At 39.8% G+C, this 15,505-nt stretch overlaps 1 protein-coding gene across 1 annotated transcript in view; it reads right to left on the reverse strand.

The window, feature by feature from the left end:
* MCF2 (MCF.2 cell line derived transforming sequence) overlaps positions 1–15,505 on the reverse strand; it is an 80,637-nt gene that overhangs the window by 42,551 nt on the left and 22,581 nt on the right. The window contains exons 4-12 of the mRNA XM_037052635.1: positions 12,828–12,947; positions 11,778–11,894; positions 10,195–10,344; positions 6,432–6,565; positions 5,790–5,904; positions 4,410–4,529; positions 2,560–2,751; positions 1,381–1,572; positions 17–188 (exon numbers count right to left, since the gene is read on the reverse strand). Of these exons, the coding sequence (XP_036908530.1) occupies positions 17–188; positions 1,381–1,572; positions 2,560–2,751; positions 4,410–4,529; positions 5,790–5,904; positions 6,432–6,565; positions 10,195–10,344; positions 11,778–11,894; positions 12,828–12,947 (1,312 nt within the window). The remainder of the gene's footprint in view (positions 1–16; positions 189–1,380; positions 1,573–2,559; positions 2,752–4,409; positions 4,530–5,789; positions 5,905–6,431; positions 6,566–10,194; positions 10,345–11,777; positions 11,895–12,827; positions 12,948–15,505) is intronic.

Raw genomic sequence — 15,505 nt, forward strand, 5'->3', positions numbered from 1 at the left:
ACGTAAGATTCTTTACCAGGTTTAGGTAAAATAAATGATGCTTTAGATCGAATCACTTTGTTGCAAGCCGATGCCCCAAGCTGGATTGGCCTCACACACTTATCTTCCAGGTTCTTGAAACTGGCTTGTTGGTTCTCAAATATACTTCGAATGCTTTCAAGCTTGAGTTGTATGGTCTGCATTTGAACCTACAAGTTGCGTAAAAATTTTATGAAATATTTTCTGAAATGGGGTCATTACAAATCTTATTAGATTTCTCAGACTCAGTCAAAAGTCAATGCAGACTTTAAAATATAACTCAAAGAAATTTAGGAAAGTAATGGAAAACAGATTAGTGTATGATTTCCATATGGTTATAAAACCTGAAGATCTCAAGCAAAACAAATAAAAGAAGAAATCCATCAAGCAGTCATGAAATAGGTCACTGCATAAAGTGATTCACCCTTCATAGGGTGGAAGGGATATTGGCTGGAAAAGAAGGCTTGTTTAGCTTGAGGATGCCACCAAGTTAAGAATTGTCACAGTAGTTTGTTTTAACCTACAAGACATTCTTTAGCTCTCCATGTTGTAAAAGGCTCCTCAGAACCACTGATAAAGAATATACCCTCCTGCCTCTTTTAGATGATTTGAGGCAGTTAGCTAAGCCACTAAGCCAGTTAGTGGCTTCCAGAGAATGACTGGGTTATTATCACAGCCAGACTTCTGATTTTCTGGGGCATCCCCTAAGGACTGCAGCTAAGCATGGATTTAGATACTGCTCCAAACTCTGAATCAATTAGACACTTCTAACCGCAAATAGCACCACAAATGCATTTACCTACAATGTGAAGACAGTGATTCATGACGTTCCCAAAAGGACCGTACTGAACAAACCTATATAGCTCGTCGCCTGGCCAAAAGCAATGTCTGCCTACTCCCCCCGCACCAAGAAGACCCAGATCTTTTCTTTAAACTTTCCTTCTCAAGTTCAGTAGAAAAACAAGATTTGTGTCCACAGAGCATCTGTTGGTGGTCACTGTAGCACAAAGAACATGCGTTTGGGGTAGGGCGCTCTTAATGTAGGCCCGATATTCCCCTGTGACAGCTCTGGGCCTTTCTCCAAGGAGGCATGAGAAAATGCATGTGAGAGCTCCCAGCACATGAAGAGTTTAAAAATAATGGAGTCAGAGCTCAAAAAGGAAACTAGTCTTTGTTAAATAGCAAGAATAAGGCTTTGGACTTTTTGGTGCTTAACAGTGTCACTGATATCACTCCTAATCCTTAAGAGAACTATGTAATGGCAATTTGACACAAAGGTAGCTGTGAAGTAATAAAACTAGTATCAACACCACTGCACTTACAGTTTTTAAAAACCTGTTTACTCGAAAAGAAGCTTCTTACCTTGAGTTCAGGAGATAAAATTACATCAAATTCATACTGTAGGGTTTTAGGATCACAATTTATAAAGGGCAGAGCTGTTTCAAGAAAATGTTCAATATCTTGGCGGGTCTTCTGAGCATCTTCTTTAGACTGGAACTTATCTACCTCTTGATTAGCTAAAATATACTCTCCTTCATCACAGCACTGACGAGCCTGGTGAGCACATCACACACACACACACACACAAACACATACACAACCATCAGTAAATGAAAAATAAATATGTGTGTCCCTTAAGACAGTGTTTATCAGTCCTGGCTTCTGTCATTCAGAGTTGCTTTCAGAGCTATTAAAAAAGTAAACATATCTGGGTTGGGCCCCCAGAAATTCTGATTCAGTGGCTCAGGCCATAAGCTGGGTATTTCTATGTTTACAGAGTTTTAGAGGTATTTCTGATGTGCAGCCAAGGCTGGGAAGCTCTGCACTCGTTTCTTAACAAGAAAATCATTCTGCAGCAGCAGTCTGACCATTCTCTCTCAATACCAACACTTGGGCCACATGCTATTTTCCCAGAATCAATAACTGAAATATGAAACTCATAGCAAAATATAAAGTATAACATAAAAGTGTAATGATTGCCCAGGACAAGGATAAAAGTTTCCTGGCCACGGAAGGAGACACGCAGATTAAAACATTCATGTTCACATGTGATGCCTGTAAGTGATACCCATTTTACATCCCGCTGCCAAGATGAGACCATATCTTTACTGCTTACTCATGAATGGGGTCAGACCCACAAGCCATGGAGGAATATGTTCTAGCCACTGTTTAATATTTTATTGCTTTGACTATGAAATGTAGAAGGAGTTCCAGGCTTTCACACAGTGTCCCCAGGGCTTTTCAAAGTATTCTGACTACAAACTATTAGCCAAGTATAGGCTTCAGAAATGTACCCAAAATAGAAAGAAGCCGTCACAATCAAGATCTCAATATCACAACAGAGGCCAAGATTTTTTGCAATACTAGTCCTGCAATGAATTCTACAGAGGTAATATGGATTAAATGAGCATAGTCCAGTACAGACTCCTTGCAAATGTAATTCTAAAGCTATACCAGACCCAGATCCTAGAACCTCTAAAAAGGACCCAAGAAAAATATTCATCTTCTTTTTCAGAAATGCACCATGTCCCAGGACACTACCTGCTGTAGGAGTTTATGCATTTTTAAGGTCCTGCTGAGCTGTGTCCATTTGGCTTTGATCTCATTAACCAAAATATCAGAAAGATAACGCAGCTCGTTGCACCTCTGGCAGATCAGATCAAGTGCGTAATGGTGATTTGCTGCAAGTTTGTGTCCGTGTAAAATCACAAATTGGGCCTTTCTTAACAGATCCTGTTTTGGGGAAAGAAGTAAAACAATAACGGCATGATCTCTGTTCAAAGACAGCAAGGGAAAAGTAATTAAGAAACAAATTGGTTGGGCACAGAGACATTTTGCCAAAACTATTTGATGTCATACTTCTGTAGGCTGCAAAACAGCTTACAGTTACAGCAATTAGCTATAGCAGTTGATGTCATCAGAAGCTCACACATTTCTGGTAACGGAAAGAAAATTAACCAGCCTCCCAAACTGGGGATAAGATTCACTTCTCCCATGATGTACAGATTTAGAACAGAGCTGCCTATATCAAATGAGGTACACGCCAGCCAAAGAAAGCTAGTTGACCTTTACGTATCTCAGCCTTGGAAATCCCATGAAAGTCATCATCTACCTGACTCCTTTACAGACACAAAGTGAATGTGTCGCTGGGTTTCCATGTCAAAAGCAATCTTACCTGCCTTGCCTCCACCTCAACTGCTGACCCACCCCCAGCATAGTGACTGAAACACAGTAGGAGCCCAGGAAATGTTTGTTGAGGTAAAATAAAACCACAGCCCCAAATGAAGAAGTGACTAGCTAGCGTATCTAGCTAGTTGAAAAACTAGGGTCAAAATAGGAGGTTGTCGTTTAATGGCAATAGAGTTTCAGTTTTGCAAGATGAAAATTTTCTGGAAATCTGTTGCACAACAATGTGAATATACTCAACAGTACTTAACTGTACAATTTGAAATGCTTAAGATATTAAATTTTATTTTATGCGTCTGTCACCACAATTAAAACTAAAAAGTATTAAAAACAAAAGCAAGCAAAAAATGCAAAGCCCCCTATTTTCCGAGGCCATCTGCCTTCTCTTTCTTCTATACCAGAGAGATTTGTGAATTGCCCCAAAATCACAGAGACCTGCAAGCACAATTCCAGAACTGGTCACCACACCTGCTTCCTCTCAATTTTAGATTCTGGTGCTTCTAGTTCACCCATAAATCTATTTGTATGCCAAGAAAGCACCCTAAAAACCACGGCCTTGCCCTCACATACAAGACAGGAGAGCAAAGCTAGAGTTTGTTAAGTAGTAACGCCATGAGTCCAAGCTGTAAGACTGGCAGCTGGCTGTTTTGAGTACGAACTATACAGCCATGTATCTCAGGTACTGTGCTGAGTGTTTCATCTGCACCACCTAAATGAATCCTTACAATCACTCCACAAAGTAAGTCCTTTCACCCCCAATTTATAGATGAGGACATTGAGGTTTAGAAAATGTAATCAATTTACCAAAGGTCACACCACCAGTAAAACTAAGCAGATCTACATGCCTGAGTGTATGTCTGGTTCAAATGCATGTATCACATGATGGATGTTTAAAGAATTATGTTCTTGTAACAAAATTGCATTCTTTAAAGACATTGGTCTAGGCTCTTCAAAAGTGATTTCTGATCCTGTTGCCACTGGTAGTCCTGAAACAGTTCACACCATTATCTCAGAGGCCTCCTACATGACACACGCAGTGTCACCTCATGGCTCACACTGAACAGAGAACAGACCAATATGATTGAACCGAGTATTCAGATCGTACCTGAGAGATTAATCATAATAAGTATTTAGTCTAGTGAAAAGCAACAAAATGTAACTATCACATTCCATAAATAAAATGAACATCCAAAATGTAATCTTACCTTAGACTTTTCATCTAACTTTTCCAACTGTTTTATTTTTTGTTTTATTTGAACTATATTCCCTGTGGCATCTGCCAACTCTGCTTGTTTGTTTGATAGAAGTTCAATTTCATGTACAAGCTAAAAATAGGAATAAAAATTAGTCTTAAAAGCATATAAACTATTCATCATTTCCCTTAATATTCAAGTTTTATAGGAAATGCTATTAAATCAGAACACCAATATGAAAAAATTATACATATGGAAAATACTTTCAGTTATTCTATTCACACTAATTGTTATAACCTATTTAAATTTAACCTCCTAGAGATCAGTGTGTACTATTTATAAACTATCATTACTTATATATGAGAGCATGTATATCATCATTTACATATGAGAGCATGTATAGAAGTATGTATATGTGTATATACCTGTATGTATAGCCCTAGCTCAATGGTGAAGTTCTAGAAACAAAGACACTTCAGTAGCAGTGAGCATACCTAGCACCCAGATCTTGGTTTTTAGTATCATTCCCCAGGAAAACAAACCAGAGCTTCTCAGGAAAATGGCTTGTTCTCAGGCTGAGGCAGAGTAGGAGTAAGATGACCTTGGATCACCTCTTTTTTTGTTTTAAAGATGTTATTTATTTATTTTTACAGAGAGGAGAAGGAGGGAGAAAGAGAGGTACAGAAATATCAATTGCTTGCCTCTTGTGCACCCCACAGTGGGGACCTGGCCCACAACCCGAGCATGTGCCCTGATTGGGAATTGAACCAGCGATCCTTTGGTTCACAGGCTGGCACTCAGTGTACTGAGCCATACCAGCCAGGGCTGAAAGCATTTTATATCTAAAATAAATGTGAAGAGTGCTGGCTGGGTAGCTGAGTTGGTTAGAACATCATCTTGCTACACCAACAATGCAGGTTCAATCCCCAATCAGGGCACTGACAGGAAGCAACCAGTAACTGCATTTGAAACAATAAATCTCAATCTCTCTCCTCTCTTCTCTTCTCTTCTCCTCTCTCTCTCCCCACTTCATCCCCTCCCTCCCTCTCCCCTCTCTCCCCACTTCCTCTCTCTCTCTCTAAAAACAATAAAAAATAAAATAAAACTGAATAACAAATGTCACGGCAGATTGCAGCTTTTTCCCTCTCATATTGGTTAACACATAATTACATGCTTTTTTGAAAGAAATGAGCAAGCCACAGAAGTAGGAGTCCTGGCACTTAGTAGTTGCTTTCTTCATTCAAAGTCAAGATTCACTCACATTTGCCTCCTTTTTCTCCCTATCTCTCCGTGAGCATAAATGGGCATCTTATGAGACTATATTTGTAATGATCAAGGAATAACAACCTCTGACATAATGAAAATAAATGTACAAAGAAATGTTTAACTGACCTCTTGAAAATCCTGCTCAAACTTCCATAGTTGCAGATACTGCTCCATTTTTAGTTGGTGTTTTTCCCAAAATCCATCAAAAGCAACTTCCATATCATGTACTTGAGCCAGCAATCTTAACAGAGAAAAGTCATAGAGTTCTGTTAAAACACTGGCTTGTTTTATTTTTTATTTTTTTTTAATATTTTATTTATCTTTAGAGGGGAAGGAGAGAGGGAGAGAAATATCAATGTATGGTTGGTTGCCTCTCGTGCATCCCCTGCTGGGAACTGGCCTGCAACCCAGGCATGTGCCGTGGCTGGGAATCGAACCACAATCCTCTGGTTCTCAGGCCCGCACTCAATCAACTGAGCCACACCAGCCAGGGTCACTGGCTTGTTTTATAGTTATGTAGATAAACCTGGTCAGGACATTAAGAATTCTAGGCAAAGTCATAGCCATGACACTCGAGCCAGAAACCATCAGTGTCCACAGAACCTCTTCCATGAGTAAACTAACTTCTGTGAGGCAACTGAAGAGTGAGTCCTCGGATTTCCAGAGATCCAGGAATACTTTAACACTTAACAGATTACAGCAAGACACGTGAAATTCTCTTTCAAAAGTATAAAATAAAAAAGTCTAAGCCCAAAAGAAACTACTCACTTATTAATAGTTTGCCAATCGCCTCCTGTTTGCTCATGAGGTTCAAATCTTGAACTTACAGTTTCTTCCATGTCAGGCACTTCCAGATTGGTTAGCAGAATTTTTCCTTCTTTGGTTACATCTGTAATATCATTCTGTACAAAGGTATGACAGGATGTATCAAATACCTGCTAGGAACCTAATCTGAATGGCCTACAGAGAAAGATGCATATGCCTATAACACGTAGAATAGAAACGGTAGCTCTAGAATGGCCTTTGCTTTTATAACTGAAAAAGCAAGGAATGCCTCAGTACGATAGAATCCAAAAGCTGTTAGAATCTCCAGGAAGCCTCTGCCTGTTGAGCTGGATGTAGTAATCACTATTTCTACAAGATCGTTACAGGCAGAAGTACCCCATAGAGTGTTTGTAAGCCTCCTTCTCTTACTGGAGGCTAATGCTAATCTACTGTATTCTGCTAATAGTTTAATGTACATAAATAAAACCATGGTAGCATAACAAAGACTACCATACTAGAGCACACAATTCCAAATAATATTTAATCCTAATCCTAATCCTTAATTGTTATCCATCACTGCCTACCCTAAGTATTACATTCATGTTTGGATTAATTAATCATGAAGCATATGCTTCTATTCAGAAGGTCTTTTTAAAAAAATATATTTTATTGATTATGCCATTACACTTGTCCCATTTCCCCCCTTCCTTCCCCTCCACCCTGCACATTCCCTCCCCCACCATTCCCCCCCTTCAGTTCATGTCCATGTGTCACAAGTTCTTTAGATTCTACATTTCCCACACTACTCTTGCCCTCCTTCTGTCTATTTTCTACCTACCGTCTATGCTATTTATTTTCTGTACCTTCTTCCCCCTTCTCCTCCTCTTCCCACTCCCCTGTTGCTAACCCTCCTTGTGATCTCCATTTCTATGGTTCTGCTCCTGATCTACCTGTCCTCTTGGTTTGCATTTGTTTTAGGTGTGGTTGTTAATAACTGTGAGTTTGCTGTCCTCTCACTGTTCATATTTTTATCTACTTTTTCTTAGATAAATCCCTTTAACATTTCATAGAATAAGGGCTTGGTGATGATGAACTCCTTGAACTTGACCTTATCTGAGAAGCACTTTATCTGTCCTTCCATTCTAAATGAAAGCTTTGCTGGATAGAGCAATCTTGCATGTAGGTCTTTGCCTTTCATGACTTGGAATACTTCTTTCCAGCTCCTTCTTGCCTGTAAGGTCTCTTTTGAGAAATCCACTGACAGTCTGGTGGGAACTCCTTTATAGATGACTGTCCCCTTATCTCTTGCTGCTTCTAGGATTCTCTCCTTCATTTTCACCTTGGCTTATGTAATTATGATGTGCCTTGGTATGTTCCTTCTTGGGTCCAACTTCTTTGGGGCTCTCTGAGCTTCCTGGATTTCCTGGAAGTCTATTTCCTTTGCCAGACTGGGGCAGTTCTCCTTTATTATTTGTTCAAATAAGTTTTCCACTCGTGGCTGTTTCTTTCTCCCTTCTGGCACCCCTATAATTTGGATGTTGGAACCTTTAAAGATGTCCTGGAGGTTCCTAAGCCTCTCCTCATTTGTTTGAATTCTTGTTTCTTCATTCTTTTCTGATTGGATGTTTCTTTCTTCCTTCTGGTCCATTCCATTGATTTGAGTCCCAGTTTGTGTCCCATCACTATTGGTTCCCTGTGCATTTTCCTTTTTTTCACTTAGCATAGCCTTCATTTTTCATCTAATTTGTGACCAAATCCAACCAATTCTGTGAGCATCCTGATCACCAGTGCTTTGAACTGTGCATCTGATAGGTTGGCTATCTCTTAGTCACTTAGAAGTATTGGCTCTGGGGCTTTGAACTGTTCTTCTGCTTAAGCCACAATGTTTTGGTCTGCTCAGGCCTATTATGTATGAGGGGCGGAGGCTTAGGTGTTCACCAGGGCAGGGTGACCCAGTTGCTGGGTTGTGACTGGGGGCGGGGTCAGAGTGGGCGCAATGGCGTTTGTTGGGCTCTCCCTCTGATTTCAGTCCCCTCTGCCACTTCCCACAAGCAAATGGGGCCCTTCTGATGCTGGTTCCTGGGTGTGTGGGCTTTTGTACATCCTAGGACCCTGTGGATCTCCCCAGTGAACTCTTCTGTGAGGCTAGGTGCCTCTCCCAGCACCTCAACCCCCAAAAGTTTTTCCAATTGGTGCCTTTAGGCTTTATTTCCTGTTGCTGGGGCCCTGGGTTGTGCAGTCTGTCTCACTGACCATTTTTAAATATGCCTGGTTTATCTGCACGTGAATGTGTGTCCATGGTCAGCCAGCCACCTTGTGTGCCTCACTGGGTCTGCTCATTTTCTCCCCATGCCCGTGTTTTGCCAGCCACTGCCTCTTCCTGCTGAGACTCCTCTCACAGGCCACAGACTCCTCCCCTCTTACCGGTCTAGATGAATAGTTCGTTGTTGTTGGACTCTGGTAGAGTTCAATTTTCTGTCTGTTTTGGTTGTGTTTTTGTTTCTAAATCTTTGTTGTCCTTAAATTTGGTTGTGCGAGGAGGTACAGTATTTCCACCTCCACCTCCATCTTGGCCAGAAGTCCCCTATTCAGAAGGTCTTAACCTTGGGTGGTGGATTCTTCAGGCATGTAAGAGTGATCTATGAGTTCCTTCAGGAGATGTAAAAATTTGGGTGTATATGTATTTTTCTGTGAACAGCACCCACGACCTCACCACCAATGTGAATAAGAACACAAACATTTAAGAGCTAGTGGCAATTTTGTGCCAAACAATTCTGTACATATCTCACATGCTATACTTCATTTCATCCTCACAACAACCCTACCAGGTATGCATGCATCATCATCGTCAACCTCACTGTACACATAAAAAAGCCTGACATTTAGAGAGGGTAAGCAAATTACCTGATAACATAGTTTGTAAGAGACAGAGCTTTCTTTCCTTGAACAAAGTTTTGTTTTTAGATTACGATTCAAAATTGCACTTCCTCTCCTCTTCTTAATTTAAAAATGTCCCCTCTGCATAGAGCTTGTATCTGTCAGTGAGCCAGCAAGCCTATCATCATGTGAAGGACATGAATTCTACAGGGAATCCTAGTGCTTGTTCAGATCCTTTATAAACTTTGGGGGGAACGTGAATTTAAAGCGGTTGGTGATCGTCTAAATCAGGTCTCAGATTTCTTCACAACCCAACACTCCAGAGAGCTGGGTAAGAGAGCCAAATCAACTTGCTACTTATTGTAGAAAACAACAAGAACTAGCCCTCTGTGGAAGAGAAGGCTGGCAATCAATTTACCAATGTTTGACTTGGTCCCGATGCTAGTATACTGCAGAGGTGGGACAAGAAACCAGGCCTCCTGACTCCTCATCAGGTTCTCCATTTTACATGGTGCCTGTGGTAGATGTTAAAATAGAACACCTGTGTGCATCTTCATACTCTAACTTTCCAAATCAGCGGGCCTTTCCATGGGATAAAAAATATGTGGTAACAAAAATGACTTTAGATTTCTTATTCTGGAACATTTATAAACTATTCTATTTACAAATAAATAACTTCTGAAGAGAACACACCATTTATAAAGGGAGTACTTAGATACAACAATTCTAGGACCTTCCGTTGTACTCTTATTTTTTACACGTGCTTTATAATATATATAAATGTATGTTTTGTCTCCATACCCGCCAATCAGTGTGAAATGGACACACTGAATACCTCTCTAGAAAAAGACTATGGAAAACATTCGTTTGTCCCCTCTGTCAGACGTACCTTCAACAGGTGATACCTTTCAGCATGAATTGAAAGAAGTTTTTCTATTGAAGAAATGTCATCTGGTAGTTCTGTCTCAGCCAGTTCAGTTCCAAAGGACTGTAGCATCTGAGCCATGTCTTTCACTGTGAGGGCAAAGTTTTCTATAGCCTGCAAAGAGCCAGCAATTTTTTTTAAATTTTGTGGGATCTGTGCCAGCGTATCAGAACCTGGATCAGTAACTGTATTTTACTTAGGTATGAAAGCAAACACATATACTATGAACTCTCCTCTGCTAAGGAGAATTGGCACTGTCCTTGGCAATCAACTCTAACTCTGCATCTAAGCTTCTAAAATACTAAATAGTCAGGTGAATGGTCTTCTTGAATGCCTTTTATCTAAATTTCTGTACTTTCCTTGACAATGATGAGAACTATTTCTAAAAGATGTCATGTCCCGAGTAATTAAGTTTATGACCTTGAAAACCCTAGTGTCTTCCTTATTCTAGTAAACTCTGCAATTGTAAAACCACTTTATAATAACTTTCCTTCTGGAGGGAGATGAGAACATCAAGACCACTTGATATTTAGTATAGTTTATGAACAAGTATTAGCATTCTGAGTAAGATGATGGCATGAGGCGATGTGGGGACTCTAGTCATAACAATTCATCCCAGGTTTTGTTGCCCTAAAATGTCAAGTAAGGTTTTACTGTTCATCCTGTTTCCAAAAGCAATTACTCAGAGAAAGAAGGACAACCATATACCCCCTGTTTACCACACAACTCAGGGTATCTGCTCGGTTATTTATAGCTTTATCAGTTATGTAAGGCTAGTCATTGCTAATTTTGACAATGTACCTGCACATGAAGGACTACCGGATGAAGAATACACATGAGAAAAATAGGACCCTGGTTTAATTAAACAGTATTTAATTGCTTCCTTCAGAAGGTTTCCTATATCTATGGAATTTGCAGCAGAGACTCTTATACCACAAACTCATGCCTGTGAGACACAGGACACTTGCCTATTTGTAAATTTCTACAACAGGAGGACTCTCTGCTACAAAGCTAACTGCCTCGGGAGCACCACTATGACGGCAAGATTAATAATATGACTTGCATTTTTGAAGGCCTGCCATACTGATAGGCTAGGCACCATGCCAAACATTTTACATTTGTCCTCTCATTTCATCTTCCCAATATCCCTGTGAGTCAAACTTATCTATTATTCCCATTTTACAACTGGGAACACTGAGACTCAGAGACGTTATATAATTGGTGCAAGGTTATACAACTAAAAAGCATCAGTGCTAGGATTTGAATCCCAACTCTTTGTTCCTTCAGGTTACTACATGGCCACAGGACAGGGCAGGACAGAGGAAGATCTCCTTATTCCCTAGGCCTCTCTTTCAACTGCCATCCTTAATGACTCTTCAGCATTTCTAGGTATTTCCTATGGAAGAAAATCAAGATGTTGAATTATATGCTTTTAAAAACTAGGAACCCCAGAAATCTGTTTTTCCCGAAGAGGAAAAGAATTCTAGCACCCAATTTAAAAGCTAACAAGAACCATAAGCTCTAGAGTAAGGGCAAAAGGAACATACATTTCTGAAGAGGATCCATTCACTGTGGCAGTACTGCAAGGTGCCGCCTAACTCAGGGGTTAATTGCTTGTCATCAATGTATGTCAGCAATTCACTAACTGAGCCCAGCATAACAACCTATATAAATAAGCAAGAAAGATACTGTTAACTGCCCTTTGGGGCATCCTTCCATTCAACTGTACAATGAACTTTAGCATTCACTTAGCAGAAATTTAACTTTTATAAATGCTTCTAGCAAATCTCTTCTGCTCCTCCCCCCACACATGTATTCACTACCTTCTTCAAGTAGTAACAGGTTTCATTTATAAAACATTTTTCTACAAAGCAAAATTAATCTCCATAGAAACCCAAAACACCTGACTCTCCTTGATCTAAAATGTTGCACTGTTAACAATCAACCTTCTGAAAGAATATTATGCCTACTGCGAAGTAAAAGGGTTTTATGGAATCTGTTACAATTTATCAGGAGAGACTGATCTTTGCAAAAATATCAAAATTTATGAGCACCCTAGCCCTGAAAACATATAAAAATATCTTTAAAAAAGCAAAAACATCTGAACTAGCTCAGGATGCAAGTTCATGGGAGTACAAATACATAAAACACTCACTTATAATTTTCTAAAATGAAATGTCTTGATTTTATACACACATATACACATACACACATACACACACACACGGGGTGAGGAAAAAGTAGGCTTACAGTTGTTCATATGAAAAAATACAATAATCAATAAATGATAATACAAGAATAAACTCTGTGTTTCACACACTCTCAACTGCAAACTTCCTTTTGCTGCACCCTATATATATATAACATATGTGACATATATCATTTTCAAAAGGAATTGCTTCATGAAAAATTGATTAATCTACTCCTTTAACAGTAGAAGCGGAAGACTTTCAGCCATTTTAAATTTACATTTTTGAAGACAAATTCAATTTTTTTCCTTTTAAATTTTTTATGAGCACATATATAACATGAACAGCATGGCACAAAGTCTTCATGAGAATAAAAGGAACAAGACATTTTTTAAAATATACTCTTACCGGTAGTTTGAGCATGAAATCCTCCTGACTAAATCGAAATCCAATGTCTGTGAAAGTCCGTTGAAGAAAACTGGTTGGACGTAGAACCAATACCAAGTGTATGTTCCCCGGGAAGGAAGTCTATAAAAAGAGCGAGCACAGGAAAGAAAGAAAACATTGTCAAAACATGCACTCAACTGAGCACATATCAGAAAACTGTAATGAAAGGAAAGAAATTTTAAACTCATAAAAGCCGCCCTGGCTGGTGTGGCTCAGTGGATTGAGCACCAGAACCAAAGGGTTGCTGGTTCAATTCTCAGGCAGGTCACATGCCTGAGTTGCGGGCCTAGTCCCCAGTAGGGGGTGTTTAAGAGGCAACCACACACTGATGTCTCTCTCCCTCTCTTTCTCCTTCGCTTCCCTTCTCTAAAAATAAATAAATAAAATCTAAAAAAACACTTTAAAAATCATGAAAGCCACTAAAACGACAAACTTTAAAAAGAGATAGTGATAAAATCTAAAAACACAAAACCAAAAATAAAACCAATGCAAGCTCATCAGGTCAGATCTTTGCAATGCTCATGGCATGGCATTTTCTCACACTAAAGTCTCAAGTTACAAAGAATTATACTCTTAAGCTTCATTTTAAAGTTATTTATTTATTTGTACTGAAATTGCATGTATTCCCTATAAACAGAATTAGGAGACAGGTTCCTAGAGTATCCCTAAAAGTCAAAGGAAACTCAAATCCTGCATACTTGTAGTAAATAACAGAAGAAAACTATTTTATGAACACAAATGTTTATTTTTATTCAAGCAACATTCACTGAATATCTTCTGTGTGTCCACTCTGTGTATTTTTTTTATCAATGTATGGTTGCCTCTCGTGAGTCCCCTGCTGGGAACTGGCCTGCAACCCAGGCAGGTGCCCTGACTGGGAATCGAACTGTGATCATGTGGTTCGCAGGCCCGTGCTCAATCCACTGACCTACACCAGCCAGGGCTCCGTGTATTTAAATGAATAATTATCAAGCCCTGTTAGCATTCAGTACACCCAAATTAATAAAATATAGTCTGTACACTTCTTGCAAGAAAATGACAGTCTGAAAATAGTGGAGGACATTAATAACCATTAGCTCTATAGCACAATAATTTAATAAGTGAAACAAGGGCGTTAGAAAAAGACACAACAGGAAGTGGTAGCACTGCACATTCTAGGCCTAGGAATGTCAAGAAAGGTTTCAAAGCATAAGGAGAGGTTAATTGGAATAACACGTCATCCTGGTGCACCAACACTTCTCCAGCTTCTAGAATACTGGTACATAATAGGTGGCCAAGAAATAATTGCTAAATGAAATAATGCAAAAGACAAGGAGGGAACTATGCAAAATTAGTAAGGGATGGACTACTATAGGCCTATATTAATAGTAAACTACCACACATCAAATGCTCTACTATGTGCCAAGTATTTTGCCAACATTATCATAGTTCCTCTTCATAATAATTATTTCAAGTAGTTAGGCTATTCTAACAAAGAAAGTGAGGCTCATATATTTAAGTGTAATTGACCCAGCTGGTGAGGCCTTCATTTACACCTGAGTCTGTGCTGTTAATCACTCTATTACCCCATTGCTTCAAGAAGTTCCAATCAGAAAGGCTAGGGGAAAAGGATGATGGAGAGATAGCAATGGGAACCAGTGCTGAAAAGATGGGCAGGAGCTGGTTCAGGATAAGGCTTGGGTTTTCCCCTGGAGAAAAGGAAAGACGCTAAGAAGTTTCAAGCAGCAGAGCAACATGATCAGTTTGCATTTTAGGAGGATCACTCTGGCTTTGGGACTGGATTTGGAAGAGAGTGAAAGCAAAGAGGTGAGCTAGGAGGCTACAGTACAGTAATCCAACCCAGGGAGGAGGATTTCCTAAACTGGAGCAACAATACTAGGGATGAGGATAGAAATCAGCAGAGAGAATCTGCAAGACATGATATCGGAATGTGTCTAATAAGAAAGAAAAACCTGGAAACAGCCTAAGTGCCCATCTGAAAATGGGTGGATCAAAACACTGTAGTACATTTACACAATGGAGAACTACACAGCAGAAAGGATGAATTCCTACTCTTCACGACAGTATGGATGGAACTGTAGGTATTGCGCTAAGTGAAATAAGCCAGGTGGTGAAAGACAAGTGCCATACAATCTCACCTATAAGAGAAACGGAGTCAACAAAACAAACAAATGAGCAAAATAGAACCAGAGACATGGAAATAAAGAACAAACTGAGAGTTACCAGAGGGGTGGGGGAAGAGGGATAATAGGGGAAAGTAAAGGAAGGGGCAAGTCAAAAAAACATGAATAAAGGACTCATAGGCACAAACTATAGGGGGTAGACTGTCGGAGTGGGGGGGGGGACGGGGCAGGGAAGAGCAACAGGGGGAAATGGTGGAACAACTGTAACTAAACAACGATAAAAATAGTTTAAAACAATGGAAAACCTAGGAAATCAATCTCCAGATTTCTGGCTTGAGTAACTAGGTGAATGGTACAGCCCTCACTAACATGGAGAACACAAGAGGAGCAGGTTTTCACGAGGGGGACAAGATACTGACGCCCATTCCTGGACCTGTCAGGTTGACAGGGTAAGCGGAACATCCAGACGATGTGCATCAGCAAACCTATGTACAAGGAAGAAAGGAAAGAAGGCCA

The sequence above is a fragment of the Sturnira hondurensis genome, unplaced genomic scaffold (assembly GCF_014824575.4).
Source record: "Sturnira hondurensis isolate 20B ecotype Veracruz unplaced genomic scaffold, ASM1482457v3 Scaffold0007487, whole genome shotgun sequence".
Taxonomy (NCBI): domain Eukaryota; kingdom Metazoa; phylum Chordata; class Mammalia; order Chiroptera; family Phyllostomidae; genus Sturnira; species Sturnira hondurensis.